We start from the raw sequence: 15,561 nt of genomic DNA, 5'->3' as shown, positions 1-15,561 counted from the left end.
TCGTGGCAGGAGCAGGACCCTGCACAGTGAGGGGACAGAGCCAGGATGCGTGCAGCCAGCACCTGCCCCTCTCGGGGGGGGTCCTCAGCACATAAATGAAGCACCCCAGGCTCGTGAGCACCAAAGCAGCTTAAAAAAAATGGGAAAAATAAAAGAACCTGTTTGTGATATTAAGCATAAAGCTTCCATAGTTCATCAGCAGCTTCCCTCAGGCCCAGCACCCAGCTGGGGGCACCTCAGGGATGCTCCGGGGTGGGGGGAGCACGGCGAGACCCCGGCCTCGACCCCCCCCCCCGGGGGCTGCTCGGTGCGGGGCCCAGCACCACAGGGGGGGGGACCCCGGGGAGCCTCCGGGTGTCCCTTGGGTGTCCCTTGGGTGGGGAGGGGGCTCCGGCGGGGGGAGCGGTGCCGAGCCGCGGCTCACCTTGGCCTGGAAGTGGATGCCGTGCTGGAAGGCCTCCTCGTTGTGCAGCGGGACGCGGGAGTCGCAGCCATCGTCCACCAGGTTGTACCGGTTCTTCACCGGCATCGCGGCGGTGGCGGCGGCGGGGAGGGCGCCTCAGGCCGCGGCGGGAGGAGGAGGAGGAGGAGAAGGGGGGGACATGGCTGGGGGGGGGGGCGCCCGGCCCCGCGGAGCCCCGGGGCTGGAGGAGGAGGAGAAGGAGGAGGCGGTGGCGGCGCCCCCCGGCTGCGCGGCGGCTCCGGGCGGCGGCCGGGGCATGAGGAGGGGAAGGAGGCGGCGGTGGTGGCGGTGGCGGAGCCCCGAGCCCGGCCGCGTTTTGAATGAGCGTCCGCGGGCACCCAGCGGGGCCCCGGCCCCCGCCGCGGCGCCATTGGCCCGAAGTTGCCTCATGTGATGCGGGGGGCGGCGGCCGCCGGCACCGGACCCGGACCGGGGTTGAGGGGGGGGGGCCCGCCCGCTGTGGAGGCGCCCCCCGAGCGGGTACGGGGCGAGCCCCGGGCGGCTCGGGGAAGGGGAGGCCGCAAGGAGCCGCTTGGGGTTTGGAGGTTTTGTCGGGATGGGTTTGTGCCCCCCTGGGGGGGCTGCCCCGCGCCCCCTGTGCCTAAAAGCCCCGCCCGACCCCACACAGCGGCCCCAGGGGCTGGCTCCCGGTCTGCAGCCTTGGGCTCGGAGCCGGGGCTGGGAGCTGTGCTGCGAGAACAAGGGTTAAGGATGCAGGCCCGTCCTGGTTGAATTGTTTGCCTTTTTTTTCTATTTTTTTGACAGTTTAAGTCACGCTGTATAATTTCAGCAGCACCTGCTGCACGCCCTTTGTTGGAAATTCTGAAGATGACTTTGTGCAGAACGAGCTAGGGTCTCGCTGCAACTTCTGTGCACAAACGGTAGGCTACAACAATTACACACGTCCCATTTTAACATGACGTAGCTTCGTTAGCAATTAACACGTGCCCTCTGCTCAAAACCTGCACGGTTGATGCCCACTGACCGACTCGATACACTGCTGGGATTTGGGGCTTTTGCTGTGCTCTTAGGCTGCTCTTTCCTTCCCAGCTTTGTCTTCGTGGTGCAGCTCTGCCAGCACGCATGAGAGCCCCCACAGATGCCGCCCTGGGATGCCCGACGTGCCCGAGCAGCTGGATCTCAGCAGGCATCAGCACAGGTACGGGTGGGTGCGGAGCCGTGCACGGCTTGGTGGCAGGACCCAGGACTTGGCTGCCAGCTGTTGGTACAGCCACACTCTGTCATTTACAGGAACAATCAGAAATGTCAACTGCGTAGAACCCAAGGGGATGGGGTTTATATCTTCTCCGGCTGATTTCATTTGGCTTCCTCAGAATTAATTTCTGAGTGATCAGTTATAACTTTCATACAAATATTCACCCAGCTGGATGCTTGGGCATTGCCGGACACTACCTTTTGTGTGGCTTTAACATTAGCAAGAGAGAAAATTTTGGCCACAGGCAGACAGTGCACTATTCCCTGTCTCCAGCTCATGAGAGTAATCATCTTGAGTTTCTTGGCATCTCTGGAGACTTGTAAGTCAGAAGGGAGATGGACAGGAGCCAAAAATCCAGAAACTTACAATTAAGAGAGCGAGAAAAAGTCCAAGAAATTAATGTTGGTTCACTGACTGTGAGCCTACATGTTCCAGTACTTTGTGGTATTAGCAGCTCATTCTGGCACTGTGGATGTAGTGCTGGGATGAGTTCTGTGGTCAGCGTCTGTGCTGTTTTTCTGTTTCCAGACAGGCTTTTTTTTTTTTTTTTAATTTCAAAGTTACAGTGTTACATTTCCTTTATTTTTAATATCCACACACACTCTTTCATTCAGCATAACTCAAAATCAGCCTAGATACACATCTCACTTGCAGAGTCATTGGTTTAGCTATCTGTTGATTTTGCCTACTTAGAATCTTCCACTTCTGGCACTTATCTTGCAGAAATACTGATGTAAAGAAATATCTGTTGACCAGAATGAAAAACCTAGATTTTGTGTGGAAATGGCCTTGGAGTGATGGAGCAAAGTGCAGTCCTTGGTTCTCCTAAGCCCTAAGAGTAGGAGATGCCACTCAGTCATCTGGGCACAGCCTGTGCTTGTGCTTCCTTTGATGCTAACGCCAGTGAAGCTCACCCAGTAAGAGAAGAAAGCCTAACACAGCCACTGGTAGCGAGTCTCTACATTGATTCTGCAATACTGCATTTTAACTGAGGCATGCACGAACCTGTCACGGTGCTGAGCAGCTGAAAGCTCCTCCTCATTTCCCTCCCATTGACACAAGAGCATTCCCATGTGAGTGGGTGCGTGTGGACTTTGCTTGGGAGAGTCAAATCTTTTAATCTGGTAGACAGGATGAAATAACAAGAATGGGCTTTTTATTTCAGTTCTGATGCTCTCCAGTATCCTGCAGATTATAAAATCCTTTGGGTAGGGGGACGGAAACATTTCACAGGAATCCTGGGAAAAATAAGGCAATTGTGATTTAATAAAGCTTGCAGTGCCAGACTGTTATATCACAATTGAATGGAGTTGTTTAATATTCCGTGTTCATTAACTTCCATGAACTCTTCATAGGGCTTAGCTCTTCTAAGGTTAATGGTTTGGATCTGTGTTTGAGACTTGAGTCTGAAGGCTGCTAAACTTACGAAGCCATTAGTTTTCTGTTTCTTTGTTGGGCAAAGAAAATTCTCTGACTCCAGTGCAGGTAAGAAAAGCTGTCTTTCCTTCTTGATAATAAACCTGGGCAAATATGTGGAATTAAACTGTTACACCATATATCATCACAGATTTAGTATAAACAAATCCTTACAAGCATTACCCTTTCTTGACGTGAGTGGTTAGCCAAACTTCATAGTGGGTGTTTGCATCAGATGGAGGTACTGAGCTAGTTATTCCTTTGATGTGCAAAGCACACTTAGAAAGTCCCATTTCTCTGAACACGGTGGGAGTTAAGCACCAAAGACAGCTTCTTGGCTCATAGCTTCAAGTGTTCTTGCGGAGAGCAGGTTTGTATCAGCTTTCTTTTTCAGGCACAGCTACCAAGGTTTCTTTCCTTCTCTTTCTCTTACACATGCACGTTTCAGTCTTTGCATCGACATTCACTCCAAATGGAAATCTCTCTTTGTTTATAGTTTCCTAATTTGAAGGGACCTTGAATGAGATGTAAATCAGGTAGAGGGTATTTATAGCGTGTACTTTAACTGTTTCTTCGGTTGATTTGCATGGAAGGTAGCTGTTGCTCCCATCCGATGCTGTCAGGTTTCTTCCAAAACCCACTTTCACAATTCAGATAGGGAAGTTGCAGAGACACTGCACACTTTCCGCAGGAGATTTGGTTTTGATGCCAAGAAATTTTCCTCCCTTCTGCTAACCATTTTAAGCACTTATTTCTGCTCTGCAGAACTGCAAAGATTTTAAATGATAAATAAGATGTGACAGAGCAAGAACAACTGCACCGACATCCAGTAACAGCCGATAAAACCTCCTTTATGGGAAATCACATCCATATCATGCTCCTAAGATCTGAGAGATCTCTACAAGTTTGCTATCTTAGCGGATGTGGTTTTGTCATGTCATTTTTATTAGCATTATTAATACTTGTTCTGCTGCAATTTTTACAGCAAATCTCCAATGTACTTTCATGGTAGCAGACTTTCCGTGTGCCAGTGGACAGCCTTGTGAGATAAAGCAGCTGAATTCACTTGCCAATCTTCAGCAGATGTGTATTCTCTTGAATACAGAAAAATGCTGCTTACATTTAATAAAGGGACAGAATGAAGCAAAGTATGCCCAATTTATAGTTACTGAGAATCAGCATGTATTGCAGTAAAATTTAATAGATTAAGATCAAATGGACTTATTTCTGTATGTAATGCTAACAACCAGCTTCTGTCCCCTCCTACAGAGCAGGATGAGCTGATGTGGAGGCAAGGGAGGACAGGCTATTATAGGAACAAAATGCTCTGCTAGTGGAAGCAAAAAATGTATGTTGCTTTTGGATTTCTAAAATTTCAGATGTGTTCTACTTCCTTCACAGTCACTTCTTTACTCAAGGGAAGCAAAATTAAACAGCATTACCACACAGCAAGGCTTGTTGGCTTTTCTTGATATCGTAAAACACTGATCAAAAGTTAAGACAGGGACTTAAGGGGAACAGCATGTCGGGAGTTCTTCAAGGCCATGAAATGTTGTCTTACAAAGCTACTGTGAGGTCAGAGGGTTATGTATGTGTTTTTCCCTCTGTTCTCAGAAGCTGCCCTCTCCTCTAGTGGAAAAGAAGATCTGGAAGCAAAGGAAGGTAGAGAACTCTATTCCAAACAATGCAGATGCCCAACCTTCATTTAAATGAATTGGTCTGGACCTTCAGTTTAACATAAACATTGGGAACAAATCAGAATATCTGCTTAACTTTTTTGTATAAGTAAATTAACAAAATAAAGGTGGATGAAATGGTAGGAAAAGGTTATTCAGAAACATATTTTGTCCTGCAGTTACTCCTACATCAGATAACTCTCTGTGATCACTAGGTGATAAAGTAAAATTTTTGTTTAACCAGTTAAGCATGGAGGCAACCACATCCTATAAATGGTGCTGTGTGGTGAAATATGGAGGCAAGGTACTGTTAGCTGAAATTGTGTGATGTTACTCTCTGCCGTATCAAGGATTTGAAGAAAACAAGGAAAATATCACAAGCAAAATCTTTCAGTGAGTCTCTGAGGGTGCCATATGATGTGAACTCAAAAGTGACATGTGGAACAGGCTACCCCAGCGTCGTTCTTTCAGTCCTCCTCAGTCAGCGTCATGTGTTCTCTGCAAGTACAGGGTCTGTTTCGTTAGATGATTATAGCAGATTTGTGTCTCTCAAGAAGAAACAGAAGCTTAAGGTCTTCACGGTTCAGCTTTGTAGCATAGCCAGGAAATCTGCCCATTAGAATTGCAAGCCTCTTTCATGCATGGCCAGTTCCAAAGTTCGGTGCAGCAGGATTCAGGAATGAAAAATGTCATCTATAATTATGCATATTTTCATCATCTTCTGTCATGCAAATCCCCCCTCCCCAAATATGCAGCAAATGTTTTGTTTGCATATGTAGGTCAACCACAAATCTGCAGTGGTCTAACATAAATATTGGAAGCATAGGTTGATGTAAACAAATTTAAACCCAGTCTGAGAAGCATAATAACAACACTGACGTTTTCCAAGTCTGTTTACTAGTTATGTTTTCTTCTGACATTTCATTTTATAAAACATTGCTTTCCTGTTGATTTGCAAAAGCACAACTGACAGAAGATATTCACCATTATTGCAAAAGGAACTATAAACTTCATAAACGGATGGATAGTTCTCAATGAGTAACTTATTTTTATACAGGAGCTTGAAGAATGTATTATTTTTCAAAACAGTTTGCCAGAGTATTTCTTCAAGTACTTCTTACTTTGTGACGGGAAGGAGCCCAATTTTATATGATATTTTAAAAAGATTGTATGTTCATTTTACACATTATGCGCCACAATGTTTTACTTCCCCGGGCTGTCTTTAAAAAAAAATAGAGAGAGAGGAAATACATTTATTGCTCTTACAATGCTAGAGAAACACTAGAAATTTTGATCCAGACTCACAACAAAAAAGCTTACTAGAACTCAAATTCACCATTTAAGAAAAACATTGTGACCTATTAAACTCATAAGCTTAGTGTGCGCCCATGTGTGATTCATGAGTTTGGTATGCCACAGGTAGGCAGTATGGTTCATCTCCAGGTTGAGAGGTGCTTGGATCGACATTGTCATGGAGAGAAGCCCATACTGCTCAATTTACTGACTTGGAAAGTGTAATATTCAAAATTACGCTTTCAGTGAGAATATCCCTGCAAATGAACGAAGAGTCCTCTTGCTGGTAGATCCAGCTTGCAATTTTCAGCAGGATACACTCTCCCTCTGAATTACCTTGCTAGCTCATTACTACTCAACCTATACTTTACTCCCCTACCTTGCAGTACCCGAGTATCACGCACAGTCAGACTTCATGCTGTACACTGCAGACCATCCCTATTTATCTCAACATGAAATGAAGGTTTTATCCATACTACACACTGCAAACCAGGTATCTGATGTATTACAGCTGCTCTGGTAGAGAAAGCACTAGTACCTTATTAGGCTATAAGAAATGTGGATATGTAATAATTAGATACACAAATATTTTTCCTTTGCAATCATTTAGTTTGGGATTTCCCATGCTCCAAAGTCTCATAGTGCTTGACCCATCTTAACTATTTCCCTGGCTTTTCTTCAGCACTGCTGATATTGGTGATGATAAATCTCTAAAATACGATTTAAAAAGTGTTCATCCAGGGGCCCGGCAGTAAAATCAGAGGCAGCCCGAGTCAGGTCACCACTTTAAATCACACTCCTGTTGGCAGACACCAACAGCTGCTCCCATCTGGTGGTGGTTGGTAAGACAGCCAGGATGTGCCCTTACACAGTTTTTTAAAACACGCAGAAAAGGCAATCCCCAGACAGAACATCGCTGCTCAAGTTATAGTCCCGCCGAGCTCCTGTTGGCACAGGGAAATGCTCCCAACTTTTCAGTTATGAATTGTCACAGCTATAAAAAAATGCACATTTAATAGCAACCAAGAGCAAGCTATGTGATCTCACTTTCCTGGTCATATCACATTGTAAGACACAATGTTGTAAATAATTAATTAATTAGTGTCTTCGCCTACAAGGGTGAATGGCAGAAGATAGGTGAGGTGCTGAAAAAACGCAGGCACTGTTTGCAGGTGACAGTCTAGTTGGCTGTTGAAATTAGAGAGAATCTGGGTGAACAAACTTTCTTCTTTGTAAACTGCTGATAATTTGTGGAAAAGGGTCCAGATGTCCAGTGACAGGTAGTGACACGCTGTGCCTTGATTTCTGTAAAATACCAGGAAGCATGAGATGAGAGCGAGACATTAATCCAGATGTTTCTAAACCTGGTGTAGCAGGTAGAAGATATGTGCATGTCTCACCCTGGTCTTTCGAGTTCCCAGCTTGGGATCTTAATCTTCCTAACGTGACCTTTTTATTTTAACTCACAGCTAACGGAAAGTCCCAAATTCTGCTGCATTTATTTAAATTTTGCTTTCATTTAAGTGTTTTTTTTTTTTTTTTTTTTTTTTTTTTTTTCCCCCTGACATCCTGTTTCGGTCCTGCCCCTTCTACAGATCGAGAAAACGAGTCTAAGGACAGCAATTTCGCACAATCCAGGTGATTCCCGGCTCTGCCCCCCTCCAGCCCCATTTCAGGGGGCGCAGCGCCACCTCCTGCCCGAGCCGGCCCCAGGCAGCCTCCTCGGCCCGTCCTGCTTTTGGCATTTCCCATCTCTCTTTTTGCTGTCCTTTGGGACACCGGGCAGGTCACTCGTGTGACCTCAAATTCATCGCGTCTCAGAAATTAATATTGTGGGGGCTTCATATAACCGCACGTGAGATTGTTAGCTATGGACGCTATAAAAGACAAATGTTTTTTGCGTTTTCTTGCCGTGCTTTTGATTCCCTCCAGCAGCGTAGGAGCGTGTTTAAGTACAGATACTGCTCTTTAGTGACTCCAGAAGCACAGTGCCCAGCCGAGGTGCAGCACCGAGCGCAGGAGCCCTGGGAGGTGTTTTCAGTACAAACCCTGCGGATTTGGGGCTGCAGAGCCGTTCAGGCAGCGTGGCCCCGAGCAACAGGCCCAGTGCGGGTCTGCCAGCCGTACACCTCCCGAGCAGCTCCTGCAGGCGGCTTTCAGCACAAACAATTCGGGTAGGTACAGACACTATTTAAGGGTAGATACAGAAACTATTTAAGGGCAGATACAGAAACTGTTTAATCACACAGTGGCCAGGGCAGCAAGCTGGGTGTTACTGGAGAAGGGACTGGGGCCGAGGCCCTGTGGCAGCCCACAGCACAAAATCCCTGATTTATCTCGGTGTGAGGGGATTTGGGCACGGCCCGCCCGCACTGACAGGGACACGGATGTGTCACCCCCCCAGCCCCAAGGCTGACAGGGGGCGGCTGAGGGGCTGGGCCGCCCGCTTCCAACATGGCCGCCGCGCCCCGCCCCTTTCCGAAATGGCCTCCCCGGCATGGGCGGGCGGCCCCCTGCCCGCTCCCAACATGGCCGCGGCGGCGTCATGACGGCGTCGTGACGGCTGGCCCCTCGCGCGCTGCGTCCTCAGCCCCACCCGCCCGGGCGTCGGCGTCGCCATGGCAACGCGCGGGGGCGGGCCGGGGCCCGGGGCCGGGCTGAGGCGGCGGCGGGGAGGGATGGAGGCGGCCGGCACCGGCACCGCTCCGGGGGGCTGCGCCTCGGCCCGGGAGGCGGCGGAGGCCCCGGGGTCCCCGGCTCTGCCCTCCCGGAGAGAGGAGGTGGAGGAGGAGCGGGAGGCAGCGGGGCCGTGCCGCGGGCGGGCCTCGGGCCGGCGCGGGGCTGAGGCGGGCGGGGGCCGAGGCCGAGGCGGGCGGCGGCCGCCCCGCGTCACGGTGGACAGCTCCAAGGCCAAAACGTCGCTGGAGGCGCTGAAGATCAGCCTGAGGCAGCTGCGCTGGAGGGAGGTGGGCGCCGGGGGGGCTGCGGCCCGGCCCGGCCCGGAGGGGGGAGAGGGGGGTGGAGGCACGGGAAGAGGCGAATTGGGGCAGAATTGGGGGTTTTGAACTCCTCGCGTGAAGCCTGAGGAGGTTTCTGCTGGGTGGTGTGGTGCAGGTGTTAAAGGGTTCTCTGGGGGTGAAGAGCGGCTTTCTGCAGCAGCTTTGTAAGTGTTTTTATAGGAACAGATGGCTTCTGGGAGCTTTCCTAAAAAAAAAAAAAAAAAAAAAGGTGCTTGTAACCCTTCTGGAAGAGGGAAGCGAAGTAGAGGGCTGGGATGAAGAAATGTTCCTTTGTGCAGCTCCCTGCTTCTGCCTTTTGTCTCTCCCTCCTTCCCCGGGCTCACCAGATCCCGATATTCCTTTGCACCTGACGCCTTATAAAGGAAACTTGTACAGACCTGGGATAGGCAGTCCTTCTGTGTTATTCCTAACTTCGGAGTTAAAAGCTTCAGGAGCTCCGTCCTGTTCCCTGCTACTCTCAGAGCAAAGCAGGAGCTGAGCCCCCGAGGAGGAAGCCCCAGTCTGCTGAGGTTCCCTCTCATCCGCCGCGGGGGTCCATCAGCTGCTTTGCTCTGCGTTGTGCTGACCGACATCCTTCACATTTAATGTTTCTTTGTTGTTCTTATTTGGCTAAGTTTTTACGCTCAGAGTTTGTGAGCTCCCCCCCTGGATTTTGCAGGCACGGTGTGCTGTCCTGTAGCCTGACTTGTTCCTCCCGAATATCCACGCTGCATTATCGGCGTTCTCCTTCCTGCTCTGTATTCCCCAACAGCGATTGCTTCTGGCATCACTTAATCTTTTTCTGTTTGCTGTCTCCCTCAATACCCTTTCTCTTCCATCTGTTTGCATGGTCAATATTTCTCATTTAGTCTGTTGCTTCCCCCTGCATCCTTTTCTTATTCCTAACAAAGAAATGCCCAGGTACGGAACTGTGGGATGTCTGCCTGTACCGTGGAGGTGGCTAATAACTCATCCCTCTCAAACAAGTCCCTGCAATATATTTCTGTAGGGTTTTCAGCTTGTTATAGTGAAGGGGTCAATATGTATGGATGTGACGTTATCTTTTGTCAAGCAGGTATTTTCTCATGTGTCAGATCAGTTTTCAGATCCCCCCAGGCGTACTGAAAGGGGAAGTATTAGCAATATCTCCTCACCAGTACTGGTTGCATTGTGGAAAACAGGAGGATGAAAATCTAGCACGGGAGCAAGACAAACTATTGATTTCAAGGTAGCAGACCCCAGTAGGTGCAGGGAATTGGTAGGCAAGATCTGGTTTAGATTTGAAGAGAAAAGTAAATGACTTTAAGAAGAGAAATTCAGGGAAACCTCTTTGGGTCAAGTTGCATAACATTTTAAATGCTTTTCCTCTCGAACACTTAACAAAATAGCACTGTAGTGTTCAAATAATTGTTGCTGATGTCCAAATAGCCTTGGAAACGGGGTCACTGTTACAGCAGGACTGGTGGAGGGACCACACGTTGTTTCTTGTACATTCCATAAAAATAATGTGAAAAAAGTCTTAGAAGTATTAGTGAAACGTGTATATTGAAATAGTGATGGTTTAGGGGCTGGTATTTCACTCTTTTTCACTCTGTGATACTTCTCCAGTTGTTTGCATTTTGGGCTTTGATTTGGTATATTTGGCCCTTCTCTCTCACCACTTCTTGCATCCTTTCCCATCGCTGCTGTCATTCTGTTTCTGTTCTGCACATTTGCTGCTGGCTGTGCTGTCCTGAATGTTCTCTTGGGCAGATGTTACACTAGGTTTTTAAGGTGGACTACATTTTCCTGGTAGCTTTTTCTGTCTGATGGATAGCATTATGTCAGTGTCACACAGGCTTTTGTTTTAAGTCATACATCCTGAAAGTTCCTTTCTGTGGTTCCCTTGCCTTGCCAGAAGGGCTTTGTTTCAGTCACAGGCTGTAGTTGCAGTATGCTCCCTGATTATATGAGTGTTAAATACCACTGTAGGAAAAAAACAAAACCCGAGGAAGACTGCTCTAAGCGTGGCTAATACCGGTGAGCAGTTTATCCACGCACAGGGCGGACCTTTTAAAAAGCATTGCAGAACCTTAATGGGCATGCCAGCGAAGCAATTACTGGTATTGCTAGATTGGACGATCTGATTTAGTGTGTCAGATTCTTTTAAATGAACATGATACGCCAAATGCAATAATGGGCACAAATTGAGCTTGCATCCTGAGTTTATTCATGGCTTAATAAATTATTTTATTTGGCTAGCTTTCAATTACTCGGGAAATGGAAGAAGCAGATGTCTCGGGCATCAACTGTCCCAACATCAAGCGTTTCATTTGTCTTGCTGTTCAGGAGCTGCACAGAGGCATAAAATAGTTTGAAATTTTACGCTAGGAGAAGCTGACTAGAAGACGAGTCATTTAACCTGTCATTAAATGTGATGGAACAGACTGATGTGACCCAGGAGACAATTTAAATTATTGGCTTCCAATCAAAAGGTAGAAATGACCTGTCAGGCAACTTGGCTGTGATTGATTATTAATTGTGTCAAAGCTGTGAAAACACTTCTCTTCACTTTGTGGCCTCCTGTTTGTCTTTTCTGACAAATGCCCCAGCTCTGAATAAAAAAGACTTTAAATGGGTTCTTTGAAGGCTTGGCGGTCGGTTGTAGGACCGGGCTGAGCAGACAGATGGAGGCAGGCATGGCTTCGGTCACGTTTTTTAGCTCTGTCCCCTGGCACCAGTGAGCACCCCAAGTCCTCGGGCTGCCTGCACCCTGCCTTTGCCATCGGTCAGAAGCTGGGGAGGTGGCAGAAGACCCCTTTTACCCAGCAAGATTAATTCATATCTGCCAAGCACCGCAGAGCGAGCAAAATAAACCTGACTTGTTCCTTCCTTTCCAAACACTATTCTCATGTAAAAGTATAGTGCAGATGATAAAGAATCCTTTCCAGCACATCCAGGAGGTGAATTTGATCCCATTGTTGGATAGATCCAAATAATCTTGATATGTCAGAAGAAGAGAAGTTGCTGAGCTATCTGGATTGCTGATTCTGGGCTGGAATGGCTTCCGCTTTCCAGTCCAGAGGTGCTTCCTCTTCATCTGTTGTGAAATGATTTCTGTGCAGTGTTTGTAAAGTGCTTTGATATCTTCAGCAGATGAAAGGTGTTATATAAATGCAAATTTTGTTCCTTTCATTTCCATTTCATTTAATAAATAAATAAGTTGCTCAGTTTTTAGTGGGAAGGGTAGTATGAGACCTAACACGGAATCTGTATTCTGGATGTACCTGTGGAAAGGTTAAGGCCACTGATTGTCTTTCAGAGCCTAACAGAATTAATTTTCACATGTACAAAACCAGTTTTTGCAGGCTGAATAATAATGGAATAAGTGAAGAATACCCTAGCTCTGCTTTTTGGGGTATTTCGTCCTTAGGAGTAAGGAAATAGAGAAAAGATGTGTTGCTAAATTAGCGTTTGAGATTAATTTTTCAAAGCTTTTCGCTGAAACTGAAATTTTAATTAAAGTAGCAAATGAAGGAAATAAAAAAAAAAAATGAAACTTATAAAGCTTTTGAATTAATTCTGTATCCTGAAGTGCTGTGGTCAGAAGTACAGCCTGTTCATTTGAAGAAGATGTAACCTAATAACAGGGCAGGCTCCTGTGAATGCGCTCCATGTGGTAATTAACGGCATCTGCAGGGGGTTGCGAATAAAGTTATTTGGGCTTTGGTTTCTTTGAATAAAGGGACTATGTCTAAGAGAACCAGCAGGAAAAATCAGGGTACCTGTTTTACACAAAACTAGCCACTATTACTGCAACAGAGCTTATACATGTCTGATTTTTATTAGTGATTTTTTATTTTTGGTAGGTGAAATCTGCTTAGGGGGGTGTGAACTGCTAATATCTAGGGCATTTGTTTTTACCGCTGGTAGCCTTTTTTAGCTACTACTATTAGAAGCTTGCTATCAGTAATTGCCCATGCTGTTTGAGGGCTCTTCAGGCTGAAAACCACCAAACTTTCTGATAGCAGAAAGCTAGCTCTACAATTTCACCATTTATGATGAAATATTGTGTGAATGGGAAAAGAAGCTCTTAAGTTGCTGGAATACTTAATACGGTTGAAATAATTGCCTTAGTCCTTGCCAGTTGAAAGCTCAACAGACGATTAGTTGAATTGTAAGCTTTTCTTTTAATTCCTTTCAGCTACTAATAGCCTGTAATTAATACCGTATGAATACGTATAATCAAATATATAGAGAGAGATAGATAATGCCTTGAATATCCATTTTCAATTTACTGCAGCTTGGACACCGATGTAAACGTGCTTGCTCAGAAAGTCCGAGGCAGTTGTAACTTACTCTTACTTTACAACACACATTGCTAACTGGCTACGTCTGTTCCCCAAAATAGGGAGCGGCGATGGCTCGTGCGAGGCTTGGAGCACATGGTGGGGACGAGGCCACCACTGGTGTGGGTGTGACCCGCAAAAAGGGATTTGGATTACCGAGCTGTAGAGGGGGAGCACGAAATAGAAGCCCTGGGATTGCTTGTACTGAATTGTGATCTATTTAACAACAGAACTTAGTAACTGGCAGTATGACAACTCATTCCTAACCTCTAGTGATTTTTTCCCTTGATGGTTGCTTATCACCCCTTAAACTGGGACGGAAAACAAGCCAAAAAGCATTTTCAGGTTTTGTTTACTTCCAAGCCGTAGCCACTTGCTATTGCTGTGCCTTTGCGTGCTGGAATTAAGTGCTTCTTAATGAACTTTATTCCCTGTAATAGTATTTCAAATTACAAGTGAGTCATGCCTTAATTGTGGTTGATAACAAGCTCTAAATTTCTCAGATAGATCGTGTGCCTCAGAGGTTTGTTTTTTTTTTTTTCCTCTTCTATAAACCTTTTCCAATTCAACATCTTGAACATAAGTGCCTTGAACTGATAAAAATGTTCTTAGTTTTGCAACCACAATACAGAGCATGTTTTCTATTGACAGTACTGCTCTTGAATGATGTGTATGTAATATGAGCATTTAGAAAAATGAGGAATGAGTATTGCCAGTTTGCTTCAAAACTTGTCTCCTTCTCTTTTCTAGTTTCCTTTTGGCAGACGCTTGCCATGCGATATCTATTGGCACGGGGTGTCATTTCATGATAACGATATATTCTCAGGTCAAGTCAACAAGTTTCCAGGTACTGTACCTTATTTATGTTTCTATTTTAAATGAGTGCTTAAAAAACATGATTAATTGTTTTTGGGGCTTACTATTTTCTGTGTGAGTCATCTGCCTAACCAGCTGATAGTATTTTTAGCATATTATTTTTGGTAGGTGAAATCTGCTTAGGGGGGTGTGAATACCAGAATGTGTATCTTAAGCAATTCGTGAACTGAAGTTTGTTTTAGAGAGGAAGAGATTTTGATGGAAAGAATATATTAATATATGAATTTAGAGGAAAAGAAGTCTTTGGTTATGATTTAAGTGGAGTAAGTATGCAATTATTTTGTTATCTAACATTGATCGCAGTGTTGTATCTTTGGATTTATTTATTTTTTTTCAGATTGGAAAATCTATTTTGCTTCATACTCTGGTCTAGCTCAGGAAGAAGCTCAAAGCAAAGCTTCTCAAATGGATTTTTAACGAAGAGTTCATGCAAGCCCTCATCTTATTATGGCTATTCTACTTCTTTTTTTTTTTTAACTCCCTTTTTTGTTGTTTAATCTCTGTTGAAATCTCTCTAAATAAGAGTTAGGAGCTTAGGTATTGACTTATCTAAGCGCTTTACTTCAGATTTACTGTGCTGTTAGTGTGCTGTGAGAATAAGAAACCTCAGATATCGAACTTAATGCTCTATTTACCCTAAATTTCTCCTGTCTATGGGCAGTTCACATTCACATAAAAATGGTATAGTTCTCTGGAGGTTTAAATATCAGCGTTACCTGACTGTTGCCCTCTCTGTGTTGTGCGTTCTGCATGGTAAGTGAATGGAATGCACAGTAGTCAAGCAACAGATTCCTTCAGAACCAGAAGTGGTTTCCAGGAACGTTGCTCTAACTTGATGCTGGGTTTTACTGAATTCCTTCTATTGAAGAAGAGGTATAGTAAAGAAAGCCCACACACGCTGCTCTCACTGAGATAGAAGCTGCAGCATGACCTAGTTGTAATGTTTAAAAGCTTGCAATCAACACAGGAGAATAACCCGGAATGCCCCAGTCCTGGGAGAAGGCAGGATCCAAGCATGAGATTGAAAGCTGCAGAAAGCAGGCTTTGTAAGTTCTGCTGCTCACAAAGCAGCCCATTCTTTCTGATATAGTTACATAAAGGAGTGGGAAGTAAACACAAAGTGGTAGATTATATTTAAGTGGCATTGTTTCCTATTCCTGGAATGTTAGCAGGCTAGGGCAATAACTTGGGATTGTAGCAAAGACAGAAGTTGCTACTGGACTAGGGCTTTCCCTCTCCTTATTCTAAGTTTTGAATAATCAAATTGATCTTTTTCTTACATGATATGGTAATA

General features: G+C 45.8%; 2 protein-coding genes and 1 long non-coding RNA gene across 4 annotated transcripts in view; 2 read left to right on the top strand and 1 right to left on the bottom strand.

The window, feature by feature from the left end:
* LOC137842521 (carboxyl-terminal PDZ ligand of neuronal nitric oxide synthase protein-like) overlaps positions 1 to 776 on the bottom strand; it is a 30,332-nt gene extending 29,556 nt beyond the window's left edge. Inside the window, exon 1 of one of the 2 annotated variants that reach the window (XM_068656658.1) lies at positions 425 to 776. In XM_068656658.1, the coding sequence (XP_068512759.1) occupies positions 425 to 529 (105 nt within the window). In that variant the 5' untranslated portion in view covers positions 530 to 776. The remainder of the gene's footprint in view (positions 1 to 424) is intronic. The other variant, XM_068656660.1, reaches the window with a different exon arrangement.
* Positions 777 to 815: 39 nt separating this feature from the next.
* On the top strand, positions 816 to 6,015 carry LOC137842526 (uncharacterized). The gene is made up of 4 exons (XR_011089098.1): positions 816 to 943; positions 1,229 to 1,344; positions 1,514 to 1,622; positions 4,710 to 6,015. It is a non-coding gene; the product is annotated as an uncharacterized lncRNA (long non-coding RNA).
* Positions 6,016 to 8,667: 2,652 nt separating this feature from the next.
* TTLL11 (tubulin tyrosine ligase like 11) overlaps positions 8,668 to 15,561 on the top strand; it is a 46,687-nt gene continuing 39,793 nt past the window's right edge. The window contains 2 exon segments of the mRNA XM_068656657.1: positions 8,668 to 9,030; positions 14,142 to 14,238. Coding sequence (XP_068512758.1) covers positions 8,683 to 9,030; positions 14,142 to 14,238 — 445 coding nt within the window. The 5' untranslated portion in view covers positions 8,668 to 8,682.

The sequence above is a fragment of the Anas acuta genome, chromosome 20 (assembly GCF_963932015.1).
Source record: "Anas acuta chromosome 20, bAnaAcu1.1, whole genome shotgun sequence".
Classification (NCBI taxonomy): Eukaryota; Metazoa; Chordata; class Aves; order Anseriformes; family Anatidae; genus Anas; species Anas acuta.
The sequence above is the reverse complement of the archived record's forward strand: the minus strand, read 5'-3'. Positions and strand labels throughout refer to the sequence as shown.